The 22,037-nt window shown below is 41.5% G+C and overlaps 1 protein-coding gene across 1 annotated transcript in view; it reads left to right on the top strand.

Annotated features, from left to right (window-relative positions):
• VWA8 (von Willebrand factor A domain containing 8) overlaps positions 1–22,037 on the top strand; it is a 307,276-nt gene that overhangs the window by 244,146 nt on the left and 41,093 nt on the right. The window contains exons 36-38 of the mRNA XM_024754208.1: positions 10,542–10,650; positions 15,539–15,695; positions 21,583–21,691. Coding sequence (XP_024609976.1) covers positions 10,542–10,650; positions 15,539–15,695; positions 21,583–21,691 — 375 coding nt within the window. The remainder of the gene's footprint in view (positions 1–10,541; positions 10,651–15,538; positions 15,696–21,582; positions 21,692–22,037) is intronic.

Genomic DNA, 22,037 nt, shown 5'->3' with positions numbered 1-22,037 from the left:
TTTGAAAGCATCTTTGCATAGATATAAACATGTTTCAAACTGGAAACGACACATGGGGGCCTCGCTGAGTACAGCCCCCTTCGTTCTGTAGATGCAGAAACTGAAATACAGAGATTAAGTACTTTTTCTAGAGTCACACAGCTGCTTTGTGTCTTATTTGAACCTCACAACAACTCCACGAGGGCATGTGCACTTCTTAACTATTTAAGAGATGAGCAAGCTGAGTTTCTGAGAGTTTGAATTTTTCCCATTTGCATAGCTAGAACTGGAACTCAGGTAACCTAGTTTCCAGGCTGCTGGCATGCTCCGTACTGCTTCTCTGCATTCCTAGGATTGGTACAATTAAATTATATCCAAAGTTAATTAAATTATATTTAAAAACTGAGATTGTCTTTAAAAAGAGAGAGGCAAACACACAACAACAACTGCAGCGTGGACCATTACAGCACGGCCTGATTATGAGGAAGAGTAAGAAGTTAGGAGGAATTTCACATGATAAAAATTCTAAGTGTTTATCTAAAGACTGAGGTAGATAGGTAGGGAGGTAGGCAGGTAGGTTGTTTTTTTAAATGTACCTGCTGATTACTGGTGAACTGATACCACAGTGATCGATGCATTTCTCCCTGATGTTCTTCAATAAGGGAGAACAAGCTTAGGAGTGATGACCCCTAACTTCTCCTTTGGTTATTGGGGTTTCCACATAAACCTCAGTGTGCTCTGATTAGCTAATTCTACTTTGACTTGGCGGAATAGGTGGATTAAGGGATGAGGCGTTTCATAAACCTCAATGAATATGCCCTTATGCAGGTAGATTGCACGGGGTGCTGTAGCAAGAGCTGTTTGAGCACAGACGAAGGTCTCTCCGTGTCAGCTATCACCTAATCCCCTTGTGTCCAGCTCAGCACCCCTCCTGCTGTTCCTTCTGCCTGAAATCCCCAGCCTCCTGGACTGCCCACCTCTTTCTCTTACTTCAAGATTCTTCTTGGGCATTGCCTCTTCCAGGAAGCTTTCCCTGATACTTGTCCCCCAGAAACTAACACAACATTGTAAATCAACTATACTTCTATATATACATATAAAAGATTTAGCTCACTTTCACTTTCCCATCCCTACTGTATGATACACAGTTAACAACTCCCTACCCCCGCTATATGATTCACACATCCTCTCAATAAATTTGTACTGGGATTTTGGTTAAACCAGCGTTCGTATTGTGATGAGTATCAACCAGAAGAATCACATAGTGTACTTAAATTCCATTTTTGCCAGTCATGCCCCTTGATTTTCGGGTAAAGAAAGCTAAGAGGAGATAAGTAACTTTGGCCAAAACCATTTCACCAGTTAGTACCAGAACCAAGATCAAAAGCCAGTCTTCTAATTTCCAGTAAAATGCTTTTTTCCGTGACATCGAGCTGCCTCTCAAAAAAATTTTTTTAAGTTTAGTCTTAGTGAATCAATTTGAAGAAAAACCAAACTTTTACATGATTGTATCAAAATATTCTTTACACTTCTCTTTTATTTTACTCAAATTGATTTCCATGACAGCTCGTATTTCCTATAAACTAGAATCAAAGTAAATGTAGATAAGGATCCCTGTGTAAAGAATTTAGAACTAGCGAGAACTTAGTCTGGTTTTTCACTTTGAAAATGAGTAAAACTAAGGCCCAGAAAGGTTGAATGATTTGCTCAGCATCACACAGCAAGTGAGGGGCCACACCGGGCTGCAATCCGGCTTCAGCTGTCAGGCCCGTCCTCCGTCTGCTGCGTACCACCCTCCTCTGAAACACTACTTAATTCCTCTCAGGCACTTTCTTTCATTTAAAATCTGTCTCTTACAGACGCCTGATCTCATTCTCTATCTACATTAAACTTACTCATCCCTAAAAATGACATTAAGACGTCAAAATAAGTCGGAAGTGGGGTATAAAGCGTGTTCTTTAAAACCAGGGTTCTGATAAGCTACTGAGCTCGGCCGCGCAACTAGAACACTACACTGTGTTAGCAACTGGGGTACGTGATGTCAGGGGAAGGGGACAGGACGAAAACATTCCTAAGTGTCATACAGCATTAGAGTCACACCACAGAAGTCAGCACAGACACTGGGAGGACGCAGGGGACGTCTGGCTGCCACTCGCTCACCCCAGTTCAGCCCCAGGGCCCCAGGTTAATTTAGGGTCTCTGTACTTTGTCTTACGTTCTCTCCTCTTCCCTCCGATGACCCGTTTCATTGCCAGGTGGCCAGGTCACGGCCACACATACACAGCTTCACATCTGGAGTCCTCAGATGGGGGCACAGAGCGAGACGAGTGGGGTTGGGGCCCAGGGAGAGGGGGCGAGCCACGTGAGACAAAATGCAGAGGGAACTCGCTGGGAGGGCAGCCGGGGCTCTGTCCTGTAAGGAGTGTGAGTTCCAGGGTGTAAACAGGAAACAGGCAGAGTCACACTGTCGAAGAAACTGGAGAACTCACACAAAAGAGAAAAATGACAAACTCACTTATGTTTTATTATATAAACCCCTCACCAATTACAATCATTCTAGGAATCGTTTGTGTCTAATTACCATGTAGCTCAATATCAACGATACATAACATAATTTGTGTCATAACTAGGGCCTACATTTCATTAAAAAGCTTTACCCTCTGGTGTTTAGTGTTCTAAGTTTGTTGCTCACAAAGAGGCTTCACAATCTAAAATTAAAAGAATATCTTGCAAAGCAAAACCCAATGGTATTCTTTTCTCCTCTCCCAAATTTCCTGCTTTCCAGTTTGCCTCCTTCGGTTCCAGGAGAGCAGTTATCAGGCTTCCATATATTCTTGGTGACATATACCCCGCTGGAGCCATTCTGCAGCTTTGGAATGGCCACAGAGGCAGTGCCTGTCGTGCAGCCGTTCACTTATTCACCACACATTTACTGAGCTCCTGCGATACGCAAAGACCAGGTGCTAAAGCTGATACGAAGAATAAGACCCAGCCCTGCCCTCACAGTATAGAACTGATGCCACTTTATATATGTGGCCACATTTTCCAGTGCACAGCCCGTAGCACTGATTTTTATCACTTAAAGAAATATTTTCTTTAAAAATGTATGTGCATATATGCATACAATAAAGGCATACATTCCAGTTATTCAGTGTATGTATTTTGCCCACACGCTAAGTGGTGTTACACACTCTCAGTCCATTTGAGCTAGTTCAGCAGCCTGGAAGGGTCCCTCACCCAGTGAGCTTAGAACAGAACCATAATTGCTGTCAGCCGGTGAGTGACATACCACATTCCCCTGAGCTCTGTGTATGTGCAGTGCATATGGCTTACTTCTCTACGGCCTCTCTTTATGCCAGTGTTTTGTATTCTGGTTAATAGTTTTGACTCATCATGGTTGTCAAAAAGTGTGGGAGACCAGGGGATAACGGGGGGAGGGATAAATCGGGAGATTGGGATTGACATATACACACTACTATATATGAAATAGATAACTAATAAGAACCTGCTGTATAGCGCAGGGAACTCTACTGAATACTCTATCATGGCTTATATGGGAAAAGAATCAGAAACAAAAAAAGGAATGGATATATGTTTATGTATAACTGATTCACTTTGCTGTACACCTGAAACTAACACAACATTGTAAATCCACTATACTCCAATAAAAATTGGGGGGAAAAAGTGTGGGAGAATGCTGGGCCTCCTGGAAGCAAAGGAAGACTGTCTCGCTCGATGTGAAAACACAGGTTTTACAAGAACTCCATGTGCCTTGAGGAAATGGTTGAGGAAACTCAGGGTAAACACCAGTAGACAATGACTTCAGAAACATTTAGAGTCTGAGATGATGAACCAACAATGGTATGAAGAATAGCTGGAAGAAATGATGGCTGGTGACATAACCTGACTTTAGCATAAACAAAACGGAAAACCATTTGCCAGTGTTTGATGATGGAAATACCTCTCCGTGGGGAGGACGCTATGATAACTTGTCCAGCACTAATTCAGTTAGCATTCCTATTTTCAGAAAAGAATTCCTCCACGCTAAATGTGTTTGCATGGAGTTGTACTCAGTGCTTTCAAGAATTTTTAGAACCTGGGTCTTAATAAAACCCCCTTTCGCTTCTCCCCACCCTAGTGGTAGGATGACTTTTCTACCCACCCTTCCTTTTCCTTGCTACACTTAGCACCTCAGAGAATTCTGTTGACAGGGAAAACACAATAGTTTTAAAAACTGCCAAGTATGGGCTTCCCTGGTGGCGCGGTAGCTGAGAGTCCGCCTGCCGATGCAGGGGACGTGGGTTCGTGCCCCGGTCCGGGAAGATCCCACATGCCGCGGAGCGGCTGGGCCCGTGAGCCCAGAAACTATAAACACGGATAGAGAAATAACATAGGATGCACATAGGGTTGTATTCCAGAACCTCACATCAGATAGAGGAAGGAGGGTGTTTGCGGTCACGGTTTCAAATATTTTAAATTATTTACCAACCACATCACTTGTGCCAGAAAACAAAGTATGCATCGTCTCTAGGAGTGTTCACGCAGAAAGGGGGAGGGTAGACAGAATTAGGTTGACTCTGGGGAGGTGGGCAAAAGGTCCCCTAAGTCAGGAGGGAGGGCTGCTGGTCGACTTGAAGAAGCCTATGAGAAAGAACAGGAGTCCTTTCTGAGCCAGAGGCTCCACCCACTCCATCAGGGCCAGAGCCGCTCTGGGACAAGCCACAGACCGTCCCTTCTGCCTCTCACCTGTAACACCACAATCGCCCCATAAGCATTTGTCTTCAGGGCCAGAGAACAGGCCTAGCGTGCCCCCCGCCAACCCACTACCCTGTCCCCCACCTCAAACAAAGGAAAGAGGACTTTATTTCCCAGTCAAGGGCACTTACAGTGTGAATGCCCTTTGGGTTAATTATTTAGTGCAAATGAATAGCAGCTACAGCATAATTGTTTAATATTAATGATCGAAAATCAGATCATCCCCTGCTTTCTTTTCTTTTTTTTTTTTTTGCGGTACACAGGCCGCTCACTGTTGTGGTCTCTCCTGTTGCGGAGCACAGGCTCCAGACGCACAGGCTCAGCGGCCATGGCTCACGGGCGCAGCCGCTCTGCGGCATGTGGGATCCTCCCGGACCAGGTCACAAACCTGTGTCCCCTGCATTGGCAGGCGGACTCCCAACCACTGCGCCACCAGGGAAGCCCCATCCCCTGATTTTTAAGAACTAGGAGGGATTAAAGAGGGCAGGAAGTCATTGAATATTTGAAAGCAAATGTTGCCACCAGCCAGGGAAAAACTGGAGATAAATTACGTACTTGATGGCTTTGCCAGAGATTGAAATTGGGACACATAGAAACTGCCTATGGACAATGGTACTTTTGTCATGCGTTATCATTGTAGAAGCTGCATGTTGTTTATGAAAACTGGGTAAGGTTTTTTGTTTTGTTTCGTTTTTTAACAAGCTGTCTTCATATGAAGGACCATCATTCCTAGGGTCATGTTATGTGACTTTCACTGTATCTATGATAGAAATTTCTAACTTTCTATCGTAGAATAAGAATAACCTCAGACAATAATCTTTTAGGCAGATGTATTCAGTACCTTATTATGGTCTGTATTACCCTGTGCTGTGACTTTGTTCCACTTTATAAAACATCCTCCTGGAAGCAAAGATCCTGTTTCTTGTTATCTCCATTATCTCAGTGAGTAGTAAATGTGCCATAAACATACACAGAAATGTTTGAATAAGAAAATGAATGAGTGAATGCATTGAATTGCCTGCTAATCATCAAATTGTAGGCAACTGTACTGATATTATTATGGCAGTTTTCGATGTCAGAACATTTAAAGCACATCTTCTGGAAGTAGGACATCCTCCAGAGATCAAGACCGTGGCTTCTGCCCTGCTGCCTCTCATTCATCCTGTAATGAATGAATCAATTAGTTTGCATGAAGTAGACCCCAAGTAGCAGAAAACCCAACTCACAGTACCTTAAACTAAGGACATTTCTTATTTGCTGATGTAGAAGACCAGAAGCAAGTGACTCCATGGCTGGTTCAGCAGCTCAGCGGTGTCATCAGGGACATAGCCTCCTCCATCCTCCCCTCTGCCACCTTCTTCTCATTGCCACATGGTCACCAGGTGGAGACCACAGCACTAAGCATCACATTCTCACGCCGTGTGCCAAGGCAGCAAGCGCATGTACGTTGCAAGGGAGGGGAGGGAGGTCCATCCAGGGCAATGAAAGAGCTCTTGACATGAGAGGAAAATCTTTCCCGGAAACCTCCTGATTTTCTTACATCTCGGGTCGCCTACCTTCCCCTAGATCAATCAGTGGCAGAGGGGAATGGGGTGGCCGGGCTTCATCCCAGCTAACCGTGGTGCATCTGACTTCTGTTTAAAAGGGAGAAAGAGGGAGTGGACATTGGGGAGGCAGCTAGAAGCATCTGCTGTGCCACACCTAGTCTCCAGTTGGAAAATAAGAATAAGCTGTGTTGTCCAGTCAGTCCTCCGAGAAGTAACTTTCCCTCCAAGATTGTATTCTGGCTATTTATGTCATTTTACTGAGGGTTTTTAAAAATCATGAGTTTGAGGAGGAGCCTGAAATATATGGGCCTTGCCTAGAAGGGCTTTCATGAGTCATGTCCCTTCCCTGCTCTGGCTTTGGGTTGCTTTACTCTGGGACATTTTTATGAGTTATAATTTACAGGCTCCATGTTTTTTCCATTTGGATTCATCTGAAAGAGGATAGCAGTTCTTATGATTATAGCACGCTTATCTAAAAGGAAGTAGGTTGTGTCAGCTGTGAGTGAGAAACACGTCAAAGGCCTTAGCGTGTGCATCCATTTGCATCAACAGTTGGTAAGAGTCCACAATACTTTGTGGTTTGGGAAAAATTTTGATCCATTTAAGTGAATACATTAAGGTCTATTTCAGTAACTGGATTGACTCACTTGAGCTCTTTCTAGATGAAACCAACCCTCGAAGGAAATGCACTCCAAGTCCTTCCAAAACACATCCTTCAAAGAATTCAGCAGTTTATCAACTTGAATGGCCAGAGGCTCTATAGCATATTCTGTCCCTAAGAAGCAAGCTTCCTCAAATAATAGGCCTTCCCTAGTATCTGTTCCAGTTTCTGTCCTGCGTTGGACTTTCCTAGACTTCCTGCCTTGTAACTTTTATGAGTCATTGTCAATTCACGTAAGAGACTCCCTAAAATGCTTTGGAAACCGCTTGTCAGGTGAGTTCCTCCCATCCACCTGGAGAAATAGACTCGTGTGAGTATAATGGCATTCATAAAATGACACAGAATTAGATAAACTCCCCAAATGCCTCGCTTTTAAGTAAGTATCCTTGGAATTTTATGGTATGTGTTTCTCTGGAATAAATCAGGTTTGGGCCGATGACTGTTTTTGTCAAGCATTTGTCAATTTTGAAACATCTCTAGACTCCCATTCGGGGTTGGTGTGGGGCTGACTTGTTGTGAGCCACGCCATTCCCCAGCAGATGGCCTGGAAGACACACAGGTGGCAAAGTGCACACCAGTTCCTTTCTGCCCAGAAAGTTCATAGCAAATTTTCTGCCTCCCTGAAGGCCCATTAGAGGTGTCTTTGCAATTTTAAGAGTGTGATTTTGGAGGTAGCTGAGGGGGGCTATTTGATAGGCTTTTTCTTTTGCCTTGTGCCATCATTTTTAGTACTTCTTAAAAGGCTATTCTCTTACAGCAGAATAACTGAATTGTCGTGAAATGTCTGAAGTAGATTGACTTTTGATGAAAGTAAAGTTACTAGACACATAGGACTTTGCTTTCTATACCTCTTCTGAGGTTCTTTTATTTATTTATTTATTTGTTTATTCATTTATTTATTTTTTTATTGATTTACAATGTGTTAATTTCTGCTGTATAGCAAAGTGTCTCACTTATACATATATATACATTCTTTTTTATATTCTTTTCCGTTATGGTTTATCTCAGGATATTGAATATAGTTCTTTGTGCTATACAGTAGGACCTTGTTGTTTATCCATTCTTCTATTTATTTTTAATAAATAATATACACACACACATACCCTAAAGTGAGGAAAGGTGTTCAGAACAGTTATTCCAATAATGCTGTCATTGCCCAGACCATTTTTGGAACTTCATCTTTAAGAATTGGCTTGTAGAAGTATCTCAACTCTTATAAAGCAAACTAGTCTCATTATTGTATAATTGTGCCTGGTTTTGACTAAACATCCCTTATTTACCACATTTTGAATCGTTGAATCAGCTAGAGCATGTCAATGTTAGGTGGAACGGAAGAAATTATTTAGTTGAACCCGCTTAGTTTCTGATGAGAAGGTTGAGACCCAGAGAAGTTAATTGACTTTCCAAACGGTACAAAGCAAATTAGCAAATAGTTCATACCAGAAATCGGCTCCAAGTATCCTTTAGCTATTTATTAAAAATCAAATCTATTTTTAAAGAATACAAAATGGCCACCATTAAAGATATTCAAATAGAATCTGCTGTGGATTCTGCAGATCCTTCCAGAAACAGTCCAGAAGTGTTTGAGCAGCATTATTGTAATAAATGTGTCTTCATGTATGAAAAATAAGCTTACCATCTTATTATAATAAACGTATTTCCATATGTAAGTTCCATATGTTTGTTTAAAAAAAAATCAGTTAGACTGTAGTCATAACCTTTCTATAGATTTCTTAAAATGACAACAGAATAAAACTATCGCAATTTTGAAATGTTTCTTGTTTTTCTCATTTCTCACGGGAAACATCTATAAGACACCGCTAAGATAACCAAACATTATCTCCCCGGCTGAGGCAAGCTTGTCCTTGTGCTGTGCTGTCTGATGAGATACCCGCTGGCTACATGTAATTTAAACTTGAATTTTAGTTAATTAAGTAAAACTTAAAAATCACGTCCTCGAGTACTCAATAGCCACACTGGGCTAAAAGCTACCATGTTAGACATCTCAGTTATATATATTTCCATCAACACAGAAAATTTTCTTGGTTAGCGCTGGTCTAGAATTCTCATAGTCAGTATACTTATTTTAATTTACTGATTATCTCTTACACTGCCTCTAGAAAAGCTGGAAAGTGGTGGCAAGTTTGGGGGACAGTATTTTAAATGCTTATTTTTTCTCTAAATGTTGCTAGCTATTCTGCATAGTTTAATTTTTAAAAAGAAGAAAAAAATTATTTTCACCCATTTTTTCGAGCATGATTATATGTGTGGAATTCATATCAATTGTCATGTCCTGGCTGCAAAATTTTAAAGTATGCTGAAGTTATGGCAAAAACTCTGTTAATGATGCCAAAGCTAAGGGTAGAAAGATCTGGTTAATTAAAATCTCTTTATGATGTCATAACATCTGAAATGAACTGGTCCAGACATAAGACAATGGAAGTTAGGTTGAATTCGTTCTTAATAGCCATTTTATTTGCAAAGGCCTTAAATTATCTACCGATCTTCGTTAATTCTAACCTCCAGAATGAAAAGTCCAGTTACTAACAAGGATTGGGTCAGCTCTCAAGACTGGCCTGGCGTCATGCTACAGGTCTATCTGCAGGCTCTCCTGTTCCACTGTAAGCAATTTGAGGGCAGGGACCAATCCTCCATGGCTTTTGTTGGCCCCATGGTAGTTCAAATGACGTCTTGCCAATACATTTCCCGTTAAGTGTTATTTGAACAAATAAATAAATGTTTGATCTGGTCTGCCTTGAAAAATCATTGTATTTGGGAGCAGGCTCATAGGGCACATGGATGTGGCTGCCTCAAGTTCTTTTCATCTACTGAGCTGACTGCTAGGATGGAATTCCTGCGTGGTTATCAGTCCTTTTGGTGAATCTGTGCCGAATTAAATTAAGGACCAATGAATGAGCCACAGGCTCTCTAAGAGGAAAGCTAGTGCTGCGTATTCTGTTGGATTTGCAGGAATAGTAAATCCAGTTTCAAAATCGAGATGAACTAGGAGAGCTATAAATACCATGATAAAATTAGAGTGGGTCCAGGAAATAAGCAGTTTTCAGTGTCTGTGTGTATAACATATATCACTGAAGCACACAAAGATACATTTTCTGTTTTTCTTTTCCACATATTTTATATAAAGTGGCATTTCTCTGAGGAATGGGATTTCTTGGAAAATTAAATAGGTAAATGTATATCTGCTGTGACTCGGCTGGACCAGCTGGGCAGTGATCCTTTTAAACCATTGAGAGCTCTCTCAGTCAGTCTCTGGAGAGATCCATTTCCCCTGCTTCCGGTGGGTCTTGTTCTTTATGTAAATGCTCAAGGCATACTCTGCGCTAGAAGAATTCTGAAGCTGTAACCCAGTCCAGCACCTTTTCTTTAAAGAATATTTTTTAAAATTAAACTTGTCTCCTTCCCAACTAAATGGATGTAAAATCCGGTGAAACTTTTGCCAGACACTAACAGCATCTGTTGTGTCCTGTGGCCTGAGGTTACGCCATACCTTAAGGACTTAGGGGGAAACAATTCTTTCTGTCCTGCAGCTCCTGGTGTTAGTCACGGAGAATGATAATGTCTTACTTCTTCATTTTTAGATAACAATCAACAGAGAGAGCGGTGAAGACGTGAGTTCCCCCAAACACGGCAAGGAGGACCCAGACAACATGCCGCATGTGGGCGGCAATACTTGGGCTGGTGGCACAGGTTCGTAGCGCGGCCTTCTCCTGGGTCAGGCTTCCAGAGACGTCACAGCAGCCCCAAGAAGGCTCAGGAATCGGCCTGCCTTCTCTGTCTCCCCCGTTAGTCGGCTGGAGTGTGCCTTTGCCCTCTGTCCCAGCATGACATCAAGACACGGAAAAACCCTGGCATTTGGAGTCCCGCAGACTCTGCTACCCTCTGACCTAAGACCGTTCTGGTCCTCCCAGGGTTGCCTCATCCATAAAAGGGGCATAATATTAACTGCCTCACAAGCTTGTGATGAGGATTCAATGAGATTATGATTGTAAAGCGCTGAGCTCGAGGCCTGGCATGAAGAATATATTCATTAAAAGTGTTAATCCCCTCTTTTAAATTCCATGCCCTTGGGAATCATGCCAGAAATCGACAGTACATTCTTTCTTGACCAGCTGACTTTGAAAAGAAATGGTCCTGGTCCTCCACATCTCAGAAGTGAGCATGTTGAGGATGCAGGGTTTTGAGATAAGAGGGGTGGTTGTGGTCTGAACCGATGACTGGGGTCCACTCCTTCCTCTTGGCTGCCCGCAGAGAGCATTGTTCCCACAGCTGCCGCTTTCCTCTTTCCTCTGCGGCAGCTGGAGCAGACACATCTGCAGAGCCGCAGGAATAGGGCCAGACTGTGTGCGCACTGTCTGATCTTATCACGGCCATGAGCGGTGCTGGCATGAGCTCTGTTCTTCGCCTTCCCTGAGGTTGGTCTGTGCCTCTTGGCCTTGACAGCCTCGGGAGGAAATGGGTTTCTGTGTTCGGACAATGTGCTATCAAATCGGCCTGTGGACTCCTTGCCTGCTCTGTTTATTCATCAAGCATCAGCTTGAAAGAAAGGATATTTTGAGAAATGTCCTTTGATCTGGAAGTTAGTGTCAAGCCAGCAAGATTTAATCCATGTGGAATGCATTGTGGGACGAGCTGACCAGATGCAGGTTTCCCAGCAGCCGGCTCTCCTGCAGCGGACGTTCTCGCTTGTTATTCAGCTTGTGTCTACTAGCTCACGCATCTGTCCAGGCTGAAGACCCTGCTTTTGCTTCCCCCAGCCTTTACTTTTCAATTTATCAAGGCTCTTTTGCTGCAATTTTTTTTTTCTCTTTGTCACTCTCTTCCCTCAGAATTCTCTATATTGAACTGAGCTCTGACCCAACAACTCATTTGATTCCTTCTTTGTCATCAGAACCCATCCATTGCCTCTCTCCCCCTTATCTTAACAGATTTAGGATGTTCAAGGTTAGCCTCAAGATTATACCTTGAAGTCTGGACTCCCTGGCAAGCATTTTCATTTAAGAAGTTCAAATTGGGCTCCCCTGGTGGCGCAGATGGTTGAGAGTCCGCCTGCCGATGCAGGGGACACGGGTTCGTGCCCCGGTCCAGGAGGATCCCACATGCCGCAGAGCGGCTGGGCCCGTGAGCCATGGCTGCTGGGCCTGCGCGTCCGGAGCCTGTGCTCCACAACGGGAGAGGCCACAGCAGTGAGAGCCCCGCGAACCAGAAAAAAAAAAAAGAAGAAGAAGTTCAAATTAAAGGCTCTTGGAAGTGGAGGACGTGAAGAACTCTGTCCTCACGCCCTCTCCAACCCCGTATGACTTTGCCAAGGGACCATGCTTTCCCGTGCTGTCTGTCACCCACACCAGCCTCTAAACGGTTGTGGGTCCTTTCCTCGTTTCACCAAAAACGATGTCATCTCAGCGCCCTTGAACTTTCAAGCTCTAATTCATGACCCACCCATACCTCCAGGAGGAAGGGAGTCAGGTCCCAGAAACCTGACTCTGTATCTCATCATCATCGTCCAGTTACCAGTCCCCTCCGCCTATAGGCCGTCCACAAGTGACAGCCAGGAATCACACACATCCAAGACGGAATTTTCCACCAGCAATTTCTAAATAAAAATGAAATAAGATGTGCTGGAATCAAAGGATAAATATACTATAATTAATAGGCTGTTCTCATGGTATTTCCCAAAAGGAAATGACCTACCTGGACTTTGATAAGGGAAGCAGAGTATGCCGAGTTCTTGCTTTTAACTTATTACACCACTTAAGTCTTCAAGGGAGAAAAGAAAAATGTAGCATAATTTAACCAAAGCCTAAAAACTTTCCAAATTTCCACTTTATGAGACTTAGAAATGACCTCATTCTATGTGACTGGTAGTTGTGTAAATAATAGTAAGAGCAGTCACTTATAGAGTTCTTATTTTGTGCCATATACTGTTCTGAGCATTTTAGCCTCATGACAGTCCCACGAAGTAAATAATATTAGTATCCTCATTTTACAGGTGATGAGACTGAGCTACAGAGACGTTAAGGAACTTCTGTCAAGGACCCATGGCTAGTGCATTGGAAGCAGGATTCAAACTCAGGCAGTCTGACTTAACTATAGAATACTGTACTATATAATACTAGTATACTATACTATACTATACTGTAGAATACCTTAGAATACTGTACTATATAATACTAGTACTATATAATAGAATACTGTACTATATAATACTAGTATACTATACTATACTATACTGTAGAATACTGTACTATATAATACTAGTATACTATACTATACTATACTGTAGAATACTGTACTATATAATACTAGTATACTATACTATACTATACTGTAGAATACTGTACTATATAATACTAGTATACTATACTATACTATACTGTAGAATACTGTACTATATAATACTAGTATACTATACTATACTATACTGTAGAATACTGTACTATATAATACTAGTATACTATACTATACTATACTGTAGAATACTGTACTATATAATACTAGTATACTATACTATACTATACTGTAGAATACTGTACTATATAATACTAGTATACTATACTATACTATACTGTAGAATACTGTACTATATAATACTAGTATACTATACTATACTATACTGTAGAATACTGTACTATATAATACTAGTATACTATACTATACTATACTGTAGAATACTGTACTATATAATACTAGTATACTATACTATACTATACTGTAGAATACTGTACTATATAATACTAGTATACTATACTATACTATACTGTAGAATACTGTACTATATAATACTAGTATACTATACTATACTATACTGTAGAATACTGTACTATATAATACTAGTATACTATACTATACTATACTGTAGAATACTGTACTATATAATACTAGTATACTATACTATACTATACTGTAGAATACTGTACTATATAATACTAGTATACTATACTATACTATACTGTAGAATACTGTACTATATAATACTAGTATACTATACTATACTATACTGTAGAATACTGTACTATATAATACTAGTATACTATACTATACTATACTGTAGAATACTGTACTATATAATACTAGTATACTATACTATACTATACTGTAGAATACTGTACTATATAATACTAGTATACTATACTATACTATACTGTAGAATACTGTACTATATAATACTAGTATACTATACTATACTATACTGTAGAATACTGTACTATATAATACTAGTATACTATACTATACTATACTGTAGAATACTGTACTATATAATACTAGTATACTATACTATACTATACTGTAGAATACTGTACTATATAATACTAGTATACTATACTATACTATACTGTAGAATACTGTACTATATAATACTAGTATACTATACTATACTATACTGTAGAATACTGTACTATATAATACTAGTATACTATACTATACTATACTGTAGAATACTGTACTATATAATACTAGTATACTATACTATACTATACTGTAGAATACTGTACTATATAATACTAGTATACTATACTATACTATACTATACTATGATATAATATTCAATATTATGTTGCCCCTCCAATATTGGATTCTCTTCTAAGTTCTCAAGTTATTTGTGAATGAACAAAAGAAACTGATTACTAGTATTTTAATCATTATAAAGCAGGGGTAATAAACTGGTAGCCCAGGGGCCAAATATGTAACCAATCTAGCCAATATATGTATTTTGGGGGTCAATGCAGTGTTTTAAAATAATATGAATTTGAATGTATTTAGACAAGGCAAGTCTTCTCTAGTTAGCCAAATTCTCACCACTTCTTATAATATTACCTACCTAATCTTCTAGGCATTTAATTTTACATTAAGAGTTATACAATATTACATAATGCTCATTGTCAAGCATGTAAGCTTGGGTTTGTATTTAAAAACTGCCCTGAAGCCGGCAATGTTTATCTGTTGTCTATTATTCTAAGCTAAAAGCCAAAGTTAGTATAATAATTGGCTTCTAATCTTGGCTCAGCCACGGATACGAGGTCATGAGTAGGTGACTTAACCTCTCTGTGCATTATTTTTATCATTTGCAAAACAGAGGAAACAGGATCGATAGCCTGGTCGTCTTTCTTTCATTTGAAGGAAAAATGAGGTTACATGTGAGGGAAGAGGAATGTCGTTCACCGAATTAACAAATATACACTAAGTATTTGTGATGTTCAAGCCTCTTATAGGTACAGAGCTACAAAGATATGTAAAATATAATCCCATTCACACTCTAGGTGACAAGAAAAGAAAAATAAATTTTAAAGAATAACAAATAGTGCATAGGAGTATTGGTCCCTGCGAGGTAGAGTCATCAGGTGAGGGTCATGGAATTTGGACTGAGCCCTGAAATCTGTGTGGGATTGGCTGGGTGGAGAAGAGGAAAGCGTCCTTGACCGGGGGATGCCCTGTGTCTCCAGAAGGAAGTCCTCTGAATGTTTAGTCACTAGTTAAGTACAATTAATATACTACACAGGACTGCCTTAAAGCCATGGTCTGACTTCTGTTTTGTGATCTGGATCAGACTAATCACCTGGACTTTCTGGTCTCCTCCCAGGGGGAAGAGACACTGCAGGTCTGGGCGGCAAAGGAGGTCCTTACCGGCTGGATGCAGGCCATGCAGTGTACCAGGTCTCTGAGGCTGAGAAAGATGCAGTTCCTGAGGAGGTGAAGAGAGCTGCAAGAGAGATGGGCCAGAGAGCGTTTCAACAGAGGTGAGTGGACCCCACTGCATCCGGAGCAGTGTCGGCCACCGTGGTGAAATGTCAGTGGACCCTGAAGTAGACCCCAAATTTGTGTGATTCTATTCCTCATGCAGCAACTTGGACCCACAAACTGAAATCCGTAGCCACCCGCCTCCCAGTGGAGACAGCCGAGTGAACATAATCTCCCACTCTTTCTACTCAGGCCCTTTTAAATGTATTAATTACATATGGTCGTGTAGAGGAAAGGCTTGAGCACGTTAGAAAGTAAAACCAGAGATACTTCTCTGCGGAGAAACTGAAGGTCAGATCATTCCATCCACATCTGTTCCCAGGCCACATAGGGAATTCAGATAATGCTGTATGATGGTCCCTTCCTGCCCTCAGGAATCTTGTAGATTCACGCGGAGACAGGACTCGTGTACACACACGTGCTCACACTCACACAGCCCCTGGTTAAGTGCTGAAGTCCTGTGGTACGGCAGTGCAGCGAAGGGTAAGGTCCGTGGGCTGATGTGAGGTGAGGTCTGAGTTCAGCCAGTATTTGGACGTTCCAGGAAGGGAAAACTAAGGGACCAGAGGCGCCAGGGTAGGACGAGCAGGGTGACTATGGCAGAGAGAGCCAGCTCGCCTATGCAGAATAAAGGGTACCAGCTGGGGGCGGTGGGGAGTGAGGTTGACTGTGGAGTCCCTGTCAGTGGGTGGAGGCCTTGAAATCCAGGCCAACCAGCCTGTAGCTTTCAGATGTCCTGGAACCATCCGGAGCCACTTTGATTGGAACCATCTAAAAAATGAGAAGAACCCGCATGATGCTTTCACTAGACATCCACATGTGTTCATCAGCTAAAAGTGAAAAGTACCCCAGGAGCAGCAAGATCTCCTTCAGGAGCGAGGGCACAGACGGTGGTCTGGAAGGCAGATTTACACCGCTGTGCTCAGTGAAAGGAGCTGGGTGCAGTTCAGGAAAAGCACACTCCAGGGTATGTGAGTTCCGAAATTCCTCCCACGCAGGACATCTGGTTTTACATTACGTGCTGTGCTTACACATCCTGCAAGTAAACAGACCAGAACAATGGGGACACAAAAATGCAGGTCCCTCCTGCCACACCCTCAGGAAAGCCTGCAAGGCTTAGGACCCTCATGTACTCAGCAGGTAGATAAGACGAGAGTGTCACTCCCAGCCCTTCTGCTGGCTTCCCTGGAGACCTCAAACAATTAATTTATCGTCACTGGGCGTCAGTTTTTTCTTCTGATGGTGACTCCCCTCTCCCTTCCTCTCAGAGAGGCTATGAAGACAAATCACTATGTTAGGAATGAAAGCAGTTTAAGCTTCTCAAAAAAAGGATGGGAGGGATCCTATAATACAAGGTCTTGTTAGAATTAAAATATGGCTCTACGTTTCATATAAACAATAAATATTTATTTAGGAAAAGAACCAAATAATTAGATACACGTCATCATCTCCTCCCCAAATGATGAGTTCCTATTGTTTCCACGCTGAAAACCTCACAAGTCCTGTCTCAATTTTTGTGAAAGCAGACAAATGGATAGAGGAGTTCACAGGGAGAGAAAAGGACCTGTACGTAGTGCTTGGGTAGAAGTACACGAGCCCTTCTCTGATTTCCATGATAAGGGTGAGGAATCTGGTTCTATTAAGGACCATCGCGCCACAGGGGAAAGAAAGTAAGGAGCATCTGTAATAATAAGACAACTAAATTTAGTGGCTATAAGGGAGGAAAGAGAAAAAGTGGAGAAGGGAATGAGAAAACCAGACACCTCTACTAAGCGCCGCAGAGAAGAATCTAAGTCCGCGTGAAAGAATACTGGAAGGTGGTTGAAATACAGAGGAGATGGACAAGGGGATGAGAAAGGAGAAGATGAAATAAAAGCACATGGAGACCCTGAGAAAGACAGAAAACACACAGAAAAATGTTGCTTTCTACTTTCGTGTAGTAATAGTCCTATTTGATGGGTATTCAATTTAGTACCTGCTAAAGAGTTTTCTTAAACTTTTTATTATGAAACTTTTTAAACATAAACAAAAGTAGAGAGTAACGTATAATGAACGCTGTGGACCTGTTCCCTCAACCTCAGGAAGAAAAATCTGATTCCATTCCGAGTCCTTGAAGCTAATTCAAGGTTTTCTATCTTTTCATCGTAAATATTTCAGAGTGTGTCTCTGAAATATTTTACTTAAAAAAATACAAAACTATTATCAGGTCTTTAAAAAGTAGTCATTCTTCACTGTCATCCAATAGTTTTGGATGCTTTAGTTTTAAAGCTATTTTGCAATTTTAGGTATGTGCAGAATGAGGTCAAGTCCCTGCATTTGTGCTTTTGTAGCACCCTGTACCTTTTCTCCATAGCTCTTATCACTTTTTCCCATAGTGTTATTATTTGTGTGAATAGCTTATTTCTTCTCCACTGACTTCAAGTTCGTTGACGGCAGGATATTTTGCCCTCTAGTATATCCCCAGTACCTACGCCCAGAACCTGGTACCTGGCAAGCACATACATATTTGTGGAATGAATAATACACACGTGCATACAAGTAATGGTATCACCCTTTCACACTTAATTCAAAGACTGGCTAAAACCAGACTGATAGCCAGACCTATCCATCAGCCTAGAGGTCTACCATATTGCCTCAAGGAGCCTAATTCTACTGATGCGTTCTTGATATTATCAACATAATATTTACTTAGCGTTCATTTGTATCCGGATTTCAGCTAGATAGTGGTTCCTACATATCAAGAATTGCTTAACTCAGGAAGAGTAGCAGGTGGACAAGGGTAAGACATGTATAAAGCAGAACAGAGGTAGTAAACCAATAAAACAAGAATGAAATAGATGGCGAGGTACTTTTACATGCTTGGAAAAGCGTTTAAGGTGGACACCAACTGTGGAAACTGTACCCACTACCATTTGCAAAACTAATCAGCCCTACACACTAGATTTCAGCTTGTGTTTGTTTTCCTCATAATTGATCCAAAAATGACCTATACGAAAAAGTAACATGAGAACTAAAATTCCCAGACTCTTACGTAACAATAAATATACCCTTTAAGAATATACTGTGCCAACAAAGTGCAGTCAGTCCGCATAGATTACTAGGATGTGAAGCAGCTGTGCCCTGAAGTTTTGATCAGGGTTAAAGCAGCAGAAAGACCTATTTTCAGCTAGCTTTGTGGGTTTGAGAGTATTTGCACTGGGAGTCTTGTCTCAAACAGAGGCTAAAATGTCCTATTTTCTTTCACTGCTCCCTGCTTCGGTCTTCATCTTTCAGAATGTTATCAGCTTTGAACACCTTGTAGGTGATTTTTGTGAAAGCTGACACAGCTTGGAATATGATTTCCAGATCTCTTCTTAATTAGAGCAGCATGTGGTGTGTTTTGGGTGCCACGCAATCGTGCCAGAGGCATCCCTATAACTGGAGTTAATTCTGATCTCTCTACAATGGCCAGTCTGCCGGAGGTGACTTACTCACTGCCTGGCTCCTTCCTTGATATGTGTGTGTGTGTGTGTGTGCGCGCGCGCGTGTGTGTGTGTTTCCCCTGCTAAGCACAAGCCATGCCTACATTTTTTTTCTAATCTCCCGTCTTTGGAAAAGTACTAATCTCCCTTCTTTGGGAGAGAGCACATTAGCCTCCCAGGTATGAAGGGGTTGGTAGCATGTCCTGCAGTGTCATTGTGCCCAGCTTCTGTCAGGCTTGATACTTGAGACATACCTTAATCTAATGAAAATTTATAGAGAGGTTTAAGAGATTGCCAAAACTAAACATAAGAGACATTGTTAGGAGGTCAAGTCCTATACACATATTCCTTTTCGTCCTTCAGAGCGGAGAGTAAATTAGACTTAGAAGGGCACCTTGGCACGTCACCTCAGGAAACAACCATTCAGATATTATTTACCTTTCAGGTATTTACCTTTTGATAGCCAGTGTTTTCAAAAGCGCTATCCAACAGCATTTATTGAATGCCACTGGGTACCAGGGTTTGTGCTGGTACTGGAGATTCTAAGAAAAAATAAGACATGTTCCTTACCCCAGAGGATTAGAAGAGAAAAAGTGAGAGTACATCACATGTAGTAAAGGTATTTTTCATTAAATTTTTGGCTCAGGTATACACACACGTGTGTGTACATGCATTTTTGTTTACTGGATCTCAATATAAAGCTTATTTCCTACTGTGGAAAATAAAGTTTGAAAAACACTATGATAGGGCAAAATAGACATATGTATTAAAAGCAATGAAGTTTATAGGTTCCATAGCAGATAACTGTGGAAGATATGTGAAAGAGAATGATCATGAAGGGATTGAGCCAGACTTCATAGGATGTAAACTTTGAGCCGGGTCTTGACACCTGAGGTGGCATTAGCTAACCCAGCCAGGTGGTAGGGCAGGAATTGCATATCTGCCCTCATGGTCTAAGCCTAACATTATGTGATTCTAATAAGCCTTTAGTGCTCTGCCCTGTAATGGATGGATTCTTCCCAGCGCTTGGCCACGCAGGGAGGAATAGAGACCATTCATCCTCATTGAGCATTTGGGGGTTCTGTTCCAGCCCAAGGCAATAAAACTATACTCCTGATAAGAGTTTCAACTCTACACCTAGGAACCATATCTCCAACATCGTGTACACACACACACACACACACACACACACACAGAGAGCAGCTTAGAATACTGTGCTGTGGTTAGGCTTTTGAGATATGCATTCATCATTCCCTGTCCTAGTATTAGTACCCTTTACATTTATAGAAATTTGTAGAAATGTGTATTATGGATAGAACACTGTAAAACCTTCTACTTATAATTAGTTTAAGATGCTGCATTTTAAGTAATTGAGTCTTATTTGTATTTCAGTCACTCATATCAATTTATTTTGAGTATCTGTTATGCTAGGTATCATGGTAGGCACCGTGCAGGTAAAGATGAGAAAGACTAAAGGAGCAAAGGGTTCAGTTGGGGAGACAGGAAGCAGACAACTATAGCATAGGTAGCAATGCTCTGACAGAGAAAAGCATGAAGTGATTCGAGAGCACAGAAGACAAATCTGAAGATCAGAGCAGGCTTCCTGGAGGAGGTGACCATTGATATGAGCCTTGAAGAGTTCATGGAAGTTAGTAGGCAAAGAAGCAGGGAAAGGCACTCTGGGTGGGAGAGAAGCCCATGCAGGGACTCAGGGACAAGGGCACACAGTGGGTTGAGGAAACTGCAAGCGGGCTGGCAGGGCTGCAGCAGAAGCAAAGAATGAAAAATGGTAAAAAGGAGCACTGTCCTGGGAGGACAGAATTTCAATGCCACAATAATATTAAAACACAATTATCCTATTAAAAGTACACCGTCAATTTCAGAAAACTCCTATATTTTACATAGCAACACATTTATTTACATTCTCTGGGCCTGAACTGTTATCATGATCAACCAAATATATGTCCTTGGTCCTAAAAAGCAACCCATGGGATCTCTCTAGGAATCTGCCACACGAACTGACCATCTGCCAGCATCACGACACGTGTTTGGGATACAGCAGCAGTGTGCTACGGGGCTGAGTCATACTGGCTCATATGAGCCAGCTGCACATTTCTTCCTAACTCAGCGCTCAGGGGCCTCACTACTGATAGCTTAACATCAACCACCACAGAAATCAACAAACACTACAAATCAGGGCTGCTTTTTCCTCTGCAGGGCGACTTACCCATTTCCTAGGGCATCACTGCACACACATTCCTCTCTTTTGAAACATGAGCTGGAGACATCACTTCTTGCTTTTTTTCCTCAAAGGCCTCCTGAGTTACCGAGGAGTTTGCTACAGTTCTTAGCAGTAGATGAATGGAAGTAAAAGATGCACAGGTACAGGCTTTCAGCTGTTGTCTTTTTTGCCCTCTGATTTTAGGTTAAAGGAGATCCAAATGAGTGAATATGATGCCGCAACCTATAAAACGTTTTCAGGGGCTGTTCGACGGCAGGTGCACTCCCTCCGAATTATCCTGGATAATTTACAGGTAATCAACATGTATGGGCCAAAAAAATAATCTGGGCCCCAAACTAGACCCACCCCAAAGCTATTGGAGAAAGTTATCTGAACCCTGATCAGCCAGTCCAAAAATATTAGTCAATGCCAAAATGTTTGCATAAAACTGTGGGTCACTCTATGGCTTTCTTAGTTCAATTTGTCAGGTAAAAATATTTGACCTCACCTTTCCTCCTGTCCAGGAAGCAGTAATTTAACCAGTGACTCTAAAAGGCATCAGACTTCCTGATTCTCCTCATCTAGATCTATGAGTGTCCCATCTCTACTAGAAATCCACAGGTAGAACTCTCTCCCTACACATCATTTTGTTGTGAATG

The sequence above is a fragment of the Neophocaena asiaeorientalis genome, unplaced genomic scaffold (assembly GCF_003031525.2).
Source record: "Neophocaena asiaeorientalis asiaeorientalis breed wild unplaced genomic scaffold, Neophocaena_asiaeorientalis_V1.1 scaffold415, whole genome shotgun sequence".
Taxonomy (NCBI): domain Eukaryota; kingdom Metazoa; phylum Chordata; class Mammalia; order Artiodactyla; family Phocoenidae; genus Neophocaena; species Neophocaena asiaeorientalis.
This window is presented reverse-complemented; position numbering and strand designations above follow the sequence as displayed.